We start from the raw sequence: 16,781 nt of genomic DNA, 5'->3' as shown, positions 1-16,781 counted from the left end.
CTGGGCTGCACACACTGAAAAGGCCTCCAAACGGGCTCCAACTGCCTCCCCTCTGAGAGCCTCCACACTCCCTGCTGCAGCCACAGAACACCCTCATTTTCGTGAGTCTGACTGTGTTTGGTCACCTGGGGAGTGATCCTCACTCCCGACAGAAGCCCCAGGGTGGAGCTGTGCCACCTCTTCAGTATGACTGGGGTTACTTACTGCCAGCCTTGGGCTGGGAAAATGACACCAGAGTCAGCCCTGTTCCAAGACTGAACAAATCACTTCCTGGCTATGTATGTTTCTACTTTTGAAAAATGAACTTAGTAATAGCTAATAGGGCCTTGGGGAACAGAGATGACAGAGATAAAGGGGTGCAGGCCGGACACTAGAGCCTCCCTGTTTTGCTGATTTATTGCCACACCTGCTTGCAGCCACCCTGGTGCTAGAACACACAAAAGTCAAGGAAAGACCCCTTCCTACCTCTTGGGCTCTTTAGTGTCACCTGGCCTATCTCTGCCTGCACTGTACCTGAATAGGGGACCATGGTAGGCTCATACAGGGCAGACGCTCTATAGATATCTGTTGACTAATAGACTCAGCAGGTTCTTTCTCCTTTTCCCTCCCTACTTTTTGGTCCAAGGGACACTGTACTAATCCCCTTAAGCCCATCTTGCACCTCCTCTCCCTGTTCACCAACCTCTCAGCCCCCTACTATGTCATTTCTTTAAGTTTATTTATTTATTATATATAAGTATATTGCAGCTGTCTTCAGACACACCAGAAGAGGGCATCAGATCTCATTACAGATGGTTGTGAGCCACCATGTGGTTGCTGGGACCCGAACTCAGGACCTCTGGAAGAGCGGTCAGTGCTCTTAACCACTGAGTCACCTCTCCATCCCTCCCCTACTATGTCTTAATCTGTCTCCACACTTATTTTCTTGAGCACTGGGTATGCAGATTTGTGCTACCATTCTCAGGTTAATCACATTCTAAAATTACATCATAGGTTATGCGTTAGTATATATGAAGACAATATGTACAATATGTATACATGTAAAATTGCTACTTTACCTGTTCTGTGGTATTGCTGGCATTTCTCCTGGGTTCTTCTGGTTGTCCTAGATTTACTAGAATTTGTTTTGTCTTATTCATAGTGGATTGAAGACAAGAAACAGTGTAAGGTTCTCATATATTTAACTACATTTTATGATCTTCAGCTCTTTGAAGAGAGTTTAGCTGTTTGAAACTCAGCTTTCCTCAGTCTTTGGAGTAGGAGATCTTTGCCTTCCAATGTTTAATGCTAATTAAATTCCACTGTCCATTTATTTATTTGAGTGAGATTTGCCCTTCTTTGGAAGATTCTGTTTCCGTTACTATTGAATGCTCTGCGGTTTGGTTACATGATTGCCAGGGGTGATATTAATTTCTAATTTCTTGCTAGTAACCTAAGAGTCCTCCATCCCTGGTCTCCTGGGTTTCATCGTTTCTGAACAATGTGCAACTTTGTTATTTTCTCTTTTTTTGTTCTGTCTCTTGTGTCGATTCCATGTTCCCAAGTGGGACAATCCATATCCAGAATATGTCAGCATCTTACTCTTTCCATATAACAGAATAATGTCCCTTTTCATTATACGCAACTTTAGGGTAAACCACCAGAGTCTTGCGAACTAGAGGAGGAAAGATAACCCCAGACATGCCCTGGCTTGCTACGAATCTCTTCTCACTGTTGAATTCTATGTCCACGAAGGGAAACATCCTGGGCATTTTCCCCCACTTCGCAAGCCCCTTGAAATACCTCCACTGCAGGTCTGCTAGGTCCAGGAATTGTTTTCCTAGAAAGAATCGTGGTTTCAAAGAGTCACACAATGGCACCTTTCACAGGCATAATCCATTTCTAATGAGCTGAGGCTCCTTCTTTCCTGTTTTGTTTGTTTAACCAGAGTTTCTGTGGAATACCAGAGACCACACAAGGAACCCAAGGGTTTGTATAACAACAAGTGCTGTTCAACTCCAGAGCTCTGAGTAGCCACTCTCAGAACTGCGAAGAAGACATCAGGGCTATCAAGTGTCCTGTTCAGGGTCACCTCTCAGGCATGGATGTGAGTCCCAGCCCTGGATCCTCATATTTTATTCTTATGTGGTTCTTGAGGTTGAACTCAAGACTGTGGACATGCTAGATAAGTAGGTGATGCTAGATCATGAGCAACTGCCTCCTGCCCATCTCTGTGTCTCTCTGGATCTCTCTGTCTCACTCTCTCTTTTCCCTCTCTCCCTCCCTCCTTCGCGCCCCCTCCCTCAGGTTTGGTCTAGATAAATTGTATCGGCTAAATTGCCCATGTTAGCTTTAAACCAATGGTCGTCCTCCCTCAGTTCCTGGAGTAGGTATATACCATTCACAGGATGGACATTCAAAGAATGCTTTCCTTGATTTCATTACCACCATAGGCGGCAACAACATTAGCTACAAACCCTAGACTATGAGAGATTGTCACAGGTCAGTGCTTTACAGTCTTCTCTGGAAATCTGCCTACATTCTCAGAGAGGTTTGCATCCCCCACTCCCACACCCCTCCCCAAGGTGAGCTTCTTTTATTACCTGGGTCTGAACAGATATGGCTTACTGATTTTTCTTCAAAGAGCAGCCTGCCTAGGGTAAAAGAAGACAGGAGAAGTTTTCGGAACGTGGTGCTTTGAATCCTTTTCCTGAAGTGGTGTGTTGGAACAACTACGGGCACTTCCTTATTTAAACCGTAAGGAAAGATGAGCGTGGGCGGAGGGATGCCGGCCTGGGCCAGCCTCTGCTGGGACCTGTACACCTGCTCCAGTGGAACAATGTATCCCATTAACAGACTTTGGTGAAGGAGGTCTGACATGGACGGTGACTTCTGCTCCTCTTTCTTAACCTCCGGCTCTGTGGGGGGGAGGAGCTCAGTGCTTTTTACAGGGTCAGAGCTGTCCAGTGGTGGGCCGTTCAGGGTTTTCTCAAGGATTTTCTGAGCTTCCTTAAGTGACGTGCCACAGAGTTTTTGGAGATTAGCTCTCTTTTTCTCATTATTAAAATTCTCAAGCGATGTGTATAATTCTGGCAGCTGTTGCGGGGAGGGGAGGAGAGAAGGAATGGGAGTCGTAAGACCCATGAACAGTTGCAGAATGAGGCAGAGAGAGCAGGAAGCAGAAAGGCAGGCTCGTTGTCAAAAAGACAGACTTAAGGCACAGCCTTTAAGCTTGTTATTGCTAAAGAAATAAGTTGCTTAGGTTTGGACTCAGAGGCCTTGAAGGCCCTTTCTGGCTTTACCATCCTAATGGATGTGTGGAAAGATGGCTGGGGTGGGTGGCGCCTCGTGTGGCAGAAAGTAGGACAGATGATGTGGACAGCAAGGTTTTACCACCCGGTGTCCAAAGAACTCAGAATGTTCCAGAATGCAAGGCATAGGAAGCTGACATCGGAAGGCTTTACTGGGTACATGATTAATGTTATTGAATATTTAGAAATAGTTGCTGGTAGAACTAACCTCTAAGTGATCCCTCATGTTGTGCCCCTGCCACCCCAACTTCTCTGTAGAAGGAATACAGCCTTACTTTTCAGACTGTCTACAAGTCCAGCCATTCTCCAAAGGTGTCTGTTGGAAAACCAGCCAGTCCACTCTCTCAGATTACAGCCCAAGTTTGTGTCAACTACCTTGGGGTTCTGCTCAGTGGTGAAGGCTCACCTATCCTATGCAAAGGCCTGGAGTTGATCACCCCCCCCCCCAAAGGAAAGACAAAGAAGGAACCAAGTAAAGCCAATAACCCCATGCTGGGGCCATGGCCCAAGGGTGTCTCCTTCCCCTCTCAGTCCATTTGTTGCAAGACAATAACAGAGTGAACTAAAACCAGAATGAGTCTGTCTTCAGAGAAGGTTTTCCATTAGGAAGACAGCCTAACCTTGGACAGCTAAGTCTTATGCTAACAACAACAACAACAAATGTCAAGGGGGCTGGAGAGGTGGCTCAGTGGCTAAGGGCCCTGGCTGCTCTTCCAGAAGACCTAGGTTTGATTCCCAGCACCCACCTGGTGGCTCACAACCATCTGTAACTCCAGTTCCAAAGGATCTGATACCCTCTTCTGGCCTCTGGTGCCCATAAGACACGGTACCCACACACATGACACTCTGGTGCCCTAGGGAATACCCAGGCACATCTGTGTACATTCGTGATTTGATCTCATGTGGTTCTTTAATGTAAGCTGCCTGTGTGCAGTATCGTGGTTTCTAAATTCATACCGAACATCGGTTTAGAAACAACAGTCCCCGGCTGCTCCGGCTGCTCCGGCTGCTCCTGCTCCAAGTGTGACGTCTGGAGGAGGACATTGTGCTAAGATCTGAATTTCCAAGCTACTGAAAATGGAACAAAGGAGAAAGTCTAAACCAAAGGTCAAAGGTCAGGAAGAGGACCTGTTGTAATGTCTGTCGCTTAGCAACATCTTCTGGATGTGGTGGACGGGACACTTTAGAGTTGTACCATTTTATGCTTAGTTTGTTTTCTTTTTTCTTTTTTCAGATTTATTTCTTTTATTTATGAGTACACTGTAGCTGTCAGACACACTAGAAGAGGGCATCGAATGCCACTGCAGTTCACGAAGAAGGAAAGAAGGAAGAAAAGGCATTGTCTGGGAAGGCACTCAGGGTAGGAAAGAACAGGATGAATCAGAAACAGTAAGGCCTAGTGTTGTAGGATTTGCAAGGATCTGGGGGTATGGCTGTACCTCGCATGCTTGGGGTCTTAGATGCAATCTCTGTGACGCAAATAAGTGAGTTGGCCAATTAAAACTGGCAAGGACAGTCGGGCTTGGTGGTACATATCCACCACGGCATTTCAGAAGCAGAGACAGAAAGGTGCAGGATACTATTATCCTGGGATACATAGTAAACCCACTTCAAGAAAAGTAGGCGGATGAGGAGAAGAGAAGGTGAAGAAGAAGGGGGCGAGGGGGAGAATGGGGAGGAGGAGGATGGGGAGGAGGAGGAGGAGGGGAAAGAGGAGGGGGAGGAGGGGAAGAGTGAGAGGAAGGGGAGGGAAGGAGGGGAAATGTGAGGAGGAGAGGGAGCAGCAGCAGGAGGAGGGAGGGTGTATATGGAAACAATCTGCTTAATATTGGGATACCAAGCTTCACGGGTGCTCTCCTGGGACTGTACCTGCTTAGGGACTTCTCGGTTGGTTGAACAGTGTTTTTAAGGACTGCCGGGCATGCTGTGGTAGGAAGAGTTTGTTCCCGAAGTGTAGGTTGGAACCCAGTTTGGCCTCAGGCTTCATTTCATCATTCACAAACCACATTCCATCGTCGTTCAGAGGAGGTAGGCTTTCTCATGAGCTCTAGCTCTGGAAAACACAAGAGGAAGCTCTACCATGTTGTTGCTCTCTTCCCTTGGCAACCTCTCTGGTTGCTAGGCTAGAGACCCTCCATGATGGATAAGGGAGGAGGATCCCGGGTAATGGGAGTGGACCAAAGTTTCTGTAGGAACAGGGATGGGAAGGAGGAATGCCCAGGGGCCTGAGGAGCTGAAGCAGGGCTCGTGGTGATGAGTAGAGGGTTTAGCTGTGGTGGCTGGATCCTACTTTCTCAAGGCAGCCTCAGAGGAGGCAGTGTGTCCCCATGTTTATAGACGGAATGACCCAAATACTGCCACCTGTCACCATGTGGCTTTGAGCTCCTGCCTTTCTCATGCCTCATGACAAACACAGCCTGGCTAATTTACCACTGTCCCCATTCTATCATAATGCCCCATGACAACGTCTATCGCTGGGCTACAGCTTGGTTTCCCACAGTCCACCTTTCAGTAATCTCTGAAGTCCCAGGCTGAGTGTCATTCACCTGCTAGACTCCAGGTCCAACTGGAGTATGATATGCTTCAGTGGAGGGCAAGTAACTAAGTCACTGTTCATTGTGACATTTGGAAATCCTTAAGGTCACAGAAGTGGCTGTTTGACAATAAGGGCGGGGTTGGGATTTGGTAGAGTGGGAGGTGGAAAGCCTGTCTTCTGAGAGCATTTAATTGCAGAAGTGAGACTCACTATAGACTCTGCTCTCTCTCTCTCTCTCTCTCTCTCTCTCTCTCTCTCTCTCTCTCTCTCTCTCTCTCTCTCTCCCACCCCTCTCTCTCTGTCAACATGCAAAGGAGACACTGGAGCTTTGAAGTGCTCATACACAGTGTGAGCAATTGGGCCGGGGTGAGTTTAGTAACTGTGTTCTGGTGTATTGTGAGATCTTGTGCTAGATGCCAGTATAAATCCCTCCCTTCCTAAGATGAGTCAATGAAATTCTTCCCAGGAGCCGCTGGCCCGCACAGTGCTTGTTCTGAGGGTTTCTCTTGCTTCCACAGATGACAGTGTACGGTACATCCTGTAGTTACACTTTGGTTTTACTCTGATAATTCAGCCTGAAGATCTTCCAGCTCCTTACCTAAGCTCCCTCCTTCATGGCTGCACACATTCCTAAGGTTTGATTTGTTCAGTTAACCTTGTGTATAAAAGGTGTCTGGGTTTTCATGTCTGCATAGACATCATTAGTCAGCTGTTGGGGAAGTGAGCCAAGCCTGGAGTTCTGGACCTGGATGAATGACTTTCTGTGTCCACAGAGGATCCGTCCCCAAATGCTGGGTATTGTGTTGGGTGTCTTATGGTTTCTATTGCTCTGACAAAGTACTGTGACCAAAACAGGCTGGGAAGAAAGGTGTCTTAGGGTTTTACTGCTGTGAATAGACACCATGACCAAGGCAAGTTTTATAAAGGACAACATTTAATTGGGGCTGGCCGTGGATACAACTCAAGAGTAAAGCACTTGCTTAACATGCATGAGATCCTAGGTTCAATCCCCAGTTCTTCAAAATACTAATCAGGTATGAAAATAATGACTAAAAAAGTGGAGAATAATTGGGGCTGGCTTACAGGTTCAGAGGTTCAGTTCATTATCATCAAGGTGGGAGCAGGGCAGCATCCAGGCAGGCATGGTGCTGTGAGAGCCGAGAGTTCTCCATCTTTATCTGAAGGCTGCTAGCAGAATATTGGCTTCTAGGGAGCTCAGACTCGGGTATTAAAGCCCACACCTACACTGACACACCCATTCCAACAAGGGCACACCCACTCCAACAAGGCCACACCTCCAAATAGTGCTATTTCTGGGACCAAGCATATGTAAACCATCACAAAAGGGTTTATTCCATCTTATAGGTTATAGTCCATTACTGAGTGAAGTCAGGACAGCAACTCAATGCAGAACTGACTCAGAGGACATAGGCCATACCACATAGTGGTTTGCTCCCCTTGGCTTGCTAAACTGCTTTCATACACCATCCAGAGGCACTTGCTCAGGACTTGGTCATCCATGCTGAGCTGGATCCTTTTACATCCATATATGGTCCATTCTTATGGAGGCATTTTCTCAATTAAAACTCTCTCTTCTAGGATATGTTCATTTTGTGTCAACTGACAAAAAACAATCGTTTTAAGTAACATCTTGTTACAGAATGTTTGCTCTCCCTGTTCTGCTGTGCAAGACACTTTGCTCTCGTGTCTGCACCTGAGGATGTGAGTTCTCAGCTTTCTGTCCTGGCCACCACACCTGATGTCTGCAGCCATGTCACCTCCATTGTGACAGACTCTCCTCCAGAAACATGGAAGACTCCAACATGGTAAATGGCCGGCAGGCGTAGGTAGGACCCCATGGTTCTGGGAGGCAGGAGAAAGGGAACATTTTAGAATCAGGATGTTTCTTGAAGCCTGCAACCTCTATGCAGGTTTGATCCTCTCTGGTCCATCCAGTGCTTAAACAACTCTGGTGAGAGCAGGTGGGTTGTCATTTGTGGTTACAGGGCCCGACCTTTCCCCTGGCCGTGAGGCATAGACAGTCTTCGGGTTGGGAGATGGTTCTTGCCAGGCTCTCTTTGTTCTTGCAGCTCCTTCTCATTCGGATCCCATCCAAGTGAGCCAGCTTCCTACCCATATGCCCTGATGTCTTCTCGGGTCTTCCGGAGGCTGCTGTAAGGTAATAGGTATCACAAGGCACACAATCCAGAAAGCTCGCCCTTTTTGGTATATCTGTCCTTCATTTGTTTTGTTTTGTCTGTTTAAAGATTTACTTTACTCTTAAGAAAATGGCTGCATCTAGAGAAGATCATCCTGAGTGAGATAACCCAGTCACAAAAGAACAGACATAATATGCAGTCACTGATAGTGGGATGCTAACCCCAGAGGCTTGCACTCCCCCAGAAAAAAAAAAAAATGCATATTATCAAACCTTTAAAAAAATCAAGTACTGACTAAAAAATATATTCATATAGTTTTATGTAAAAATTATTTTAAAATCTGAAAAAAAGTACTGACAAAAATGTATAATTTTAAGCAAAAAATGTTTAAAATCTTTACATTTATCTTTGTTTTGTAAAATAAAGTTGTTTTTTTAAAAAAAAAAAAAGATTTACTTTACACATATGTGAGTCCACTGTCGCTGTCTTCGGACACACCAGAAAAGAGCATCAGATCTCACTACAGATGGTTGTGAATCACCACATGTGCTGGGAATTGAACTCAGGACCTCTGGAACAGCAGCCAGTGCTAACAACCACTGAGCCATCTCTCCAGCCCCGTCCTTTGTTTTTTTACTACAGGCTCTTTTTACCATACACACACACACACACACACACACACACAAAAACTCACCAATAACCCTGCCCTGTGTTTTTTCTGAAGAAACAGACTTCAGAGAGTTCTTCCCCCTTATGGAGAATTGGAAGTTTTAGTTTTTTGTCAGACCCATATCCTTAAATCTCCAGGTGACACCAAATCCTGAGGTTTTACTCATCTTCCTCCAGAAGGAATGGGGGCTGCTGGGTGCTGGTGGGCTCTAACCAAAGAGACAAAATGTGACAGAAAGGACCAGAAGAACACTGTGCTGAGGTCCAGGAGGTAGAAACCTCTTTTGAATGTTTTGTGCCTGAAATCTCTTGAGGCCTTATTTGAGGGGAAGGAAATGGAGCTGAAAGCCTGGTGGTTAGAACAGGAAGTAGAGATATCACCGAGATAGACTTGGAAGGATTTGACCCCGGGTGGATTTATGCAGGAAATACAGGGAGAAATCAAAGGTTGGGGTGTCCAGAACAGGGACAGGCTGGATGACAGCTATCTGAGGCTTGGCAGGCCAAGTCACTGCCAAGTCACTGGCTCAAATGGCTATGTGGATGAGCCGGTCTTACATGTATCCTGCGGTTCCATCCCCTCTGGAGCCTCCACCCAGAGGCTTTTCCTGATGCCCTGAGACTCTCTGCAGGCACTAATGACATAACTGGGAAGGAGGACAATAAGAGGCAATAGACTGGAGCCACAGGGGAAATATTTTTGACATCTGCAAGACACCCCCACTTTGAATTGCACATCTGTTCTAGGAATCTTGTCTGCCATCCTGTCTCCTCCTTCCCTTGAAACCTGCACGTAAAGAGGCAGACTTTTGTAGAGCGCTGGGGAAACAAACAAGTGAATCATCCCTGGAATCCTGTGCCCACTTCACTATGGGGACTTGAACTGTGCATGACACACGGAAGTTCTGTGGCTCTTTGCAGATGACCACCGTGCACAGAGTGCACACGAAGAATGCATTGCCATTGAGCATGGATGGCGGACACTGTGTCACCTTCCCGGGAATGTGACAATGGCCAGTCCTGCGAGGGGTGCTCATGTTTGGACATCAGAAAGCTCTGTGGTACCCTTAGCAGTCTGGGGAAAGCGCCAACCAGATGGATCAGGCAGTCCAGTGCAGGGAAAAGTATGTTGTTGGAATCATGGGATGAGATCTGGGTGCTTGAACAGCCTCTTTTCAAGTTTTCTTTATTATATATAAGTACACTGTCGCTGTCTTCAGACACACCAGAAGAGGGCATCAGATCTCACTGCAGATAATTGTGAGCCATCGTGTAGTTGTGAACCACCATTTGCTGGGATTTGAACTCACGACCTCTGGGAGGGCAGTCAGTGCTTTTAACCACTGAGCCATCTCTCCAGCTCCCAGCAGTCACCTCTTTCTGTCTTCCTCAGGAAGCCACCTACCACTCGCATGCATAGCCCTTGCTTGTGGTACTTCATCTGTGTAAAATGAGGTGACAACCTAGCAGGCATTCCTCCCTTTGAGAGTAGGGTCACCTTTTGACTTAAAGAAGTATCCTCTGTAAAGCCTGAAGAAGTCAGTGGGAAGGGGAAGTAGTTCTCCGTGGGTGAGATATTCCAAGTGAGTCTCACCAGTGAAGGTGCAGAGCAGTAGATAGTTGTGACCTCCTGCTTAGCTTCTCAGGGCCAGACAGAGCATGTGAAAGGTACATCTGAGATCCCTGACAGCCATTTCAAAAGTGTTGACTGAGCCATTATATGTTCTGTCAGGCAAGGATGACCTCACCAAACACCACTGTTTCCAACTTGATGGAACTGTACAAGGGAGGGTGTGGTCAGTCACAAAGTATTATTAGAAAGTATATACCATCATAAAACAGGGGGGAGTAAATCCCAGTTTTAAAAAAAAACAAAAAAACAAAAAAGGCTCCAGTGCCCTGTTTCCTGAGCATAAGGCTTTTCTAAATCCTCAGCCACATTTACAGAAAATTTATTAGCAAAGGAATATAGTTATTGTCACTTAAAACATATTCCCTTAAAATCTGATAAGTTGTTTTTTTTTTTTTTTTTTTTTTTTTTTTTTTTTTTTTTTTTTGTTAGTCTGTAGTAGAAACAACCTCCAGAGGCCCCTAGCCTGCTTGATACCTACAGCTAGGACTTTGGTGGAGAAGCATGCATGGGGGAGGTCACCTCCATCTTAGCTTTCCCTGTAGTGCCACACCCCTCAGGGGCTGTCTGCCCTTGTCCTGGGCTGCAGGGCTCAGCCCTTGGCACTTGAGAGCAGGAAGCCTTGAAGCAGAAGTAGGGAAGCCTCAGCACAGGCTCTGCCTGAGCCTGCAGTTGCACCTCTGGCTGAGCTTCTTCAGACCCCATGAGGGGAGACACAGGTGCCTGGGGACAGGGAAGGACTGTCCCATGCCCGCACCCTAGCTGTCTCCTGAGGACCATCTCAGGGTCTCTCACACATTTCTGAGCTTCAGTGTTCCCACAGAACTCACATCTCCCTTTGATGAGGCTTGTGCCCTTCACAGATGTTAATGGGGAGCAGCCCTTGGCCAGGGACTTTTCCTGGCCCTTGTGTTTCCTTCCAGGGGACAGCCTCTGCCAGAAGCCCTTCACCTGGTTGGTGAGCTGATGTTCTGGAGGCTGACTCTTAGATGTCAGTGCTGGGGAGGATGTGTGTCCTTGAGTTTCCTCCAGTGCCCTGGCCTGAACACAGTGTCTCTTCCCTCTGGTCTGGGATGTCCCTAAGCCTGCGTCCCCCCCACCAAGCTTTCCTGCTTCCTTTGCCAGTGGGGGCACTCCTCTGGCAGCTGGGGGACAGTCCTTGCTCTTGCTCTGGCTTGAAACATATGTAGGGACCCAGGGACCCTGCGGTGGCCCCATGTTGATGCCCACAGTGGGGAAGTGAACATGGATCACCTGAGAAACTGCCATGTCCCCACTGGAGGGGCCCTGGGGTTTGGAAGTCATTTCTTCTGAGGCAAAGGGCATGGCAGGCAGGTCTGGCACCTGGATGTGTGTCCCACCCTCTGAGTTGGGCGTGACTTCTCTGGACACCTGACTTTCAGAGGGAGGTGTCTCAGAGTTGTGGGGAACTGATGTTCCCTGCAGGGACTGACTTGCTGTCACATGGCTTCCTGGGGAGCACAGACCTTGGGTGTCTTTCGAGTTCTTAGTGGACTGTGAGTGAAGACAGGGGAGTTGCTCTCCCTTGAGTAGTTCCACGGACCCCTCAGCCCTGGAACCATCTTCCCAGCTCCTCCTTTCTCCCTGAGCCCCCCGTGTGTTGTTGCTGAAAGCCAGTCTCTCATCTGTTGGCCCATCTGGGTTCGTGGGCAGCTCTGGGCCAGGTCTCTTGTCTGATCCAGACTGTGGCAGGATGCCTCTGTCTGCCATACTGGGCGTCTGGTGCTGGATCGGCTCTCTGCCACCAGGAGCTGTGCTGAGGTCTCTGTCTACACACACCTTCTTGTCCTCAGAGGCTGGCTCTATGTGGCTCACAAGTGAGGTAGCAGGGAGAGGCTTTTGTTGGGTGGGGACTAAATTCCCTGTCCCCGTCTTGTCTCCATTCGTGTTTCTTTGGTGGAACCTGGAGGACTTGTCAGGATCTGATGCAGAAACGCTGTGGGCTCGACCGTGGAGCTGAGGGAAAGGTCGAGATGGCTCTGCTTTTGTCAAGTAGGACTCTAAGGATTCCTCAACCCTTTGTGGAAGGCCAAATGCCATCCTCCTGCCAAAGGTTGTAATGTGTTCTTCCAGCATCTTTTCTTTGCTGGGACTAAGTATCAAGCTGTGCTGGTGTTTTTTTGGGGCATCTTCTTTACCTGCCAAAGGTGCCATTTGTCTGGGGGAGGTCTCAGGTGGAGCCTGTGCCATGTTCACAGAATTCCCTGACCCGTCCACAGTACTGGGCATCTCACCCTCACTAAATACCTCAGTGCTTTTGCCCACATGTTCTTGCAGAGAGGTTCCATGTTCTTTGTGGCTCTGCTTGACCCATGAAGCCTTTGAAATTCTTTCAGACATATTCCCTGGCTGAAGTTCTGGGTCCGTCTCAGAATTTAAAAGTCCACTGCTCTTGGTAGCTGCACTTGACTTGCCCTGTAAGTGATATTTTTGGTCTATTCCTGGACATTGTCTCTGAACTTTGATGTCTTTTGCCTTTAAAGGGTAGATCTCTGAAGGCTTTTTATGGAAGTTTCCAGATTGGCTCAGCCCAAAGCTTGATAGGTTTTTGTTGGCATTGAACTTATAGAGAGAGATCCATGAGAGTCCATGGCTGCCACTTGCCTTGGGGACCTCAGGGATTTCTGACTGAGGACTCATGAATGACAGGGACTCTTGGATCCTGTGGGGCAAGCCCCAGTGGTGTTGGATGAGTCTCTTCCGAAGATGGTTTTCTAGTTTCCGCTCGAGTTTATGGCTGAGAGGGAAGTCTCCAGGAAGAATTATCTTCGGAGCCTGGACCTTGGCGATTTTAGGAGATGGGGAACAGAAACCTTCTTGGAATCTCTGGCTTAAGGTGGGTAAGCCCAAAAAACTTTGCAGCACTTTTTGCAATAGGTTGAATTCCAGCTGCTGAATTTCACATGGGGTGAGAGGCTGTGCCTCATCCTTTAGGCTGTGAAAACGTACCCCACATATCCTAAGCTTGGATTGAGGAGAAGGTGGCAGGAGTTGGGTTAGTGATTGAGTCTCGGCCTTAGAGTTGTCAAGGGAGTCAGGCCTGATTTGAGACTGAGGTAAGGTCTGCCCCTGTTGGTCACTCTCAGGCAAGGGCAGAGGTATGAGGTAAGTAAGGTCAGAAGGATCACTGCCTGTGGAAGCCTTAGCCATTCTGTTGAAATAGTCCCTTTTTGGGGAACTGTTATCTGAATTGGCAACCTCATGTTTCAGGGACTCACTGTGTAGAGAAGGGAGACCCCAGAAGAGATGGACATCCTCAATCTCTGACTGCTCTTCAGACTTCTTCAGATGAGAGGGCTGCTGTTTCAGGCCTAGCTTTCCCCTTTTGTTACCGAAAAGGTAGGGGGTGTCCATGTTCTCTAGCCTAGCAGTTGATGCTGAGGTTTCCCCTGAAGCATTTGATGGCATTAAAAAAGATACCATTTTCTCCTTTTTAAGTTTGTATACAGTGACATCAATGTCCCCTTTCTCTTGCCTCTTGAAGAGTGCTAAGACATCGGGGCTGGGAGACAAATGGTCTCCAGACTCCTGGTCAGTACCATGTGCCGAAGTCATCAGGGACTGGTCTTTAGCGCCAAACCCTGGTTGGGAGGATGCTGGCTCATAGACAGTGCTTTTGGTTGTTGAGACATTGGGGCACCACTCCCTAGGGCTCTCCATGAGAGACTGGGGAACTTCCGCTTGGAGAGCTAACTGTGAGGCATTCGGAGGTAGATGTGGACAAGAGGTAAGCTTTGTGCTTGAGGGAGCAATGGCTTGTGATGACCGGGAGGGACTGAATGGGATGGGAGAAGATACACCATCCCAAGGAGTGATCTGGTTCTGTGAGGGGATGGAGAGGGGCTTGTGGGGAGGAACTTCTGAAGCTGGATGCCCTGGTTGGTTTGCAGGAAAGTGAGAGGGTAGAGTAATCGAAGCTTCTGCCTCAGGAGCCGTAGAAGACAAAGAGGACCCTGAGGCAGCACTGTCTTCCAGGGGAGCCTGGGAGAGCAGGTGGCCGACCGGAGAGCTTGCTTTGCTACATACATTACAGAGGGGATCTGGACACAGTTGTTGCCGAAAGCCTGTGGGATCACATGGCTTGCCCTGGCTGTAAGGAGACAGAAAGGTTGAGTTTTAACCAAGTTAATCATGAAAAAGAAAGCCTGCTGGCCATGGTAGGAAGCTGGGAGAAGGGACCAGGATGTGAGGGGAATGGATCACCTTTGCAGGATTTTCTGCAGCTTCCTTCCTTCCTTAGGGTCTTTCTGGCCAGCTTTCCTACCTGGAAAAGGGAGAACATGCATAGGCCAGAAGGCGCGTAGAAATGGGAGGGGCACGTGGTGGACCTCTAAGAAAAACATGCAAGGAGCTGAGAGGTGGCTCAGTGGCTAAAAGCACTGGAGATTCTTCTAGAGGACTTGGGTTCAGTCCTCAGAACCCAGATGGTGGCTCACAACGACCTTTTGGTCCAATGAGGGGGCACCCTCTTGTGACCTCTAAGGGCTGTCTGTAGTGCACAGTTACCCATGCAAAGAAGACAGCCATCCATGTAGCAAATAACTAGATCTTTTTTAAAAGAAAGTACTTAGGAGAACCTGTAGACAGTGACAAGTGCTCTGTGAGAACATCCAGAACCCTCACACGTGTGAGTGTGTGTGTGGCTTATTTGCTAATCCCTGCCCCTGTGTTTTCATGAGCGCCACACAAAACCACTGCAGGAAACACTGCTCAGTGGTTCTGCGTGGCTGTCAGCTCCCGGGAAGGAAGCAGGGGACAGAATGTCAAGAGACTTAAGCTGTGCTTCAAAGTAGTCAGTGCCCACCCCCTGCACATCTCACAGGAGCCTGAGGGGCTATGCCCAACACTGTCCCAAGGGGCTGTACCCACTGCCCAACAATGTCACTGCATCAAGCACAGGGGACTGGAGGGGAGTTAGTTCTATCTTAGGTTGATCTTGTGAACTGGAGTCTCTCAAGAGTGACATCTTCCTATCGGGGAGCTTAAACTTCATACAAAGGACAGCAAGGGGAACTCTGGGATGCTGAAGCTGACAGGGGGACACCTACGTTTAATTGCTTTCCTTCTTTTGAGTTCAGTGTTGTGCTGTTGCTGTAAAGAAAAGGGAAAGGCAGTGAGCACGAGATAGCTCTGTTCCGTTCCTCTTTGCTGTATAGTCAGAGCTCCTAACCACAGTGTCCCCAGGTCAATTAAATGAATGAGACCTATGCCTTCATTTTTACTAACTTTAGAAGTAATCAGTTATTTTCATTGTTTTCTTCTATCTGGGAAAGCAGAGGAGAACGTTATGACATCCACAGGTCTCAGCAAAAAGTCCTCTTCTTGATAGCATAGAGTTTGAAGCCAGCATTCACATCACCGCTGTCTCCAAGGGCCACGTGTGACACTAGAGACTACGCACCACACTCTAACCAGAGGCCACCAACATTTTGCACAGTAATCCTGACTGTCAGGAGAGGCTATTCTTATTCCCAGAGCTCAAAGACTGTACCTAATCCATTAGAACCAGTTTTCTACTTTGTCCTAGAAACTTCAGCCGCACTCAGATAGGAAGGTGGGCTCCAGATGAGGATCTTATTCCTCTCTGATTCCTCTTATGTCCTAGGTCAGTGCTCTCCTCTCTCCCTCCCCTCCCCTCCCCTCCCCTCTTCTCTCCTCACTCATTCATCTCAGACATCCCTCTGACAGCCAACCTCCTCCCACACCAGAGAACACAAGTACAGCCCAGCAATGAAGACTCTTGGGAACTCACCACACATCCTTACCTTTGGGGTGTCTTTCTTTCTCCACAGCGACTGTGTAAGCAGTCTCAATATCAGGTAGCCGATGTACAGAAACAGTAGCCCCAGTCCGCTCAGAAGAGTGTAGCTGAGGTCTGTGTGGTAGGAAGCTGAGCCAAGAGTCAGCCATGTCTCAGTGAGATCATTCAGAGATGAGAGAATGCTCTCCATAGTATAAACACCATGGCTGCCTGAGGTGCCTGATGCTGAGGGTTCATGGGCTTGACTAGAGTCCCAAGCCTGCATCACAGAGCAGGGGAGAGTCACAAGGGTTTCTGAGGGTGGGGATGAGGGTGTGTCCAGCCCTTCCCCCACCCCAGGAGCTCCTCGGAGTCCTCTGCCCAACCCCAACCTTGCTTGCCCCCTGTTTCCATCTGCCTTTTCCTCACACCAGACTCCTCAGGGGAACTTCCTGCTGTTACATCAGCAGCCTCACTGTCACCCAGTCCCCTTGCTATTTGGTCCTCAGCAGTTTGGTGCCACGTGGTGCCTGGGGTTCTTCTTTTCTGAGATATCCACAGCCTTGCCAACCAGGCTCTCCTCACAAATGTGCCATCCACAGACCGCTATTTCCTCTGCCCATTATATTTATCTTCGAGAATGTTGAGAAGGAAGCATCTCTGTTTGAATCTTCATTATAAGACAGACATAAATACTAAATTATGTTAGATCCTATATTTTTGGTCAAATCGTGTA

At 48.0% G+C, this 16,781-nt stretch overlaps 2 protein-coding genes across 2 annotated transcripts; both read right to left on the bottom strand.

Annotated features, from left to right (window-relative positions):
• Positions 1–1,577: 1,577 nt before the first annotated feature.
• Positions 1,578–4,334, bottom strand: LOC308435819 (uncharacterized protein C9orf153 homolog; the record flags this gene model as incomplete). Its single annotated transcript, XM_080936566.1, has 3 exons — positions 1,578–1,819; positions 2,583–3,075; positions 4,248–4,334. The coding sequence occupies 3 exons, from the start codon at positions 4,332–4,334 to the stop codon at positions 1,578–1,580; spliced, it is 822 nt and encodes a 273-aa protein (XP_080792692.1).
• A 6,433-nt stretch (positions 4,335–10,767) lies between these two features.
• LOC308435723 (spermatogenesis-associated protein 31D3-like) lies at positions 10,768–16,256 on the bottom strand (the record flags this gene model as incomplete). Its single annotated transcript, XM_080936478.1, has 4 exons — positions 10,768–14,395; positions 14,509–14,569; positions 15,354–15,396; positions 16,071–16,256. The coding sequence occupies 4 exons, from the start codon at positions 16,254–16,256 to the stop codon at positions 10,768–10,770; spliced, it is 3,918 nt and encodes a 1,305-aa protein (XP_080792604.1).
• Between the last annotated feature and the right edge of the window lie 525 nt (positions 16,257–16,781).

This window comes from Micromys minutus (genome assembly GCF_963924665.1).
Source record: "Micromys minutus genome assembly, chromosome: 1".
NCBI lineage: Eukaryota > Metazoa > Chordata > Mammalia > Rodentia > Muridae > Micromys > Micromys minutus.
The sequence above is the reverse complement of the archived record's forward strand: the minus strand, read 5'-3'. Positions and strand labels throughout refer to the sequence as shown.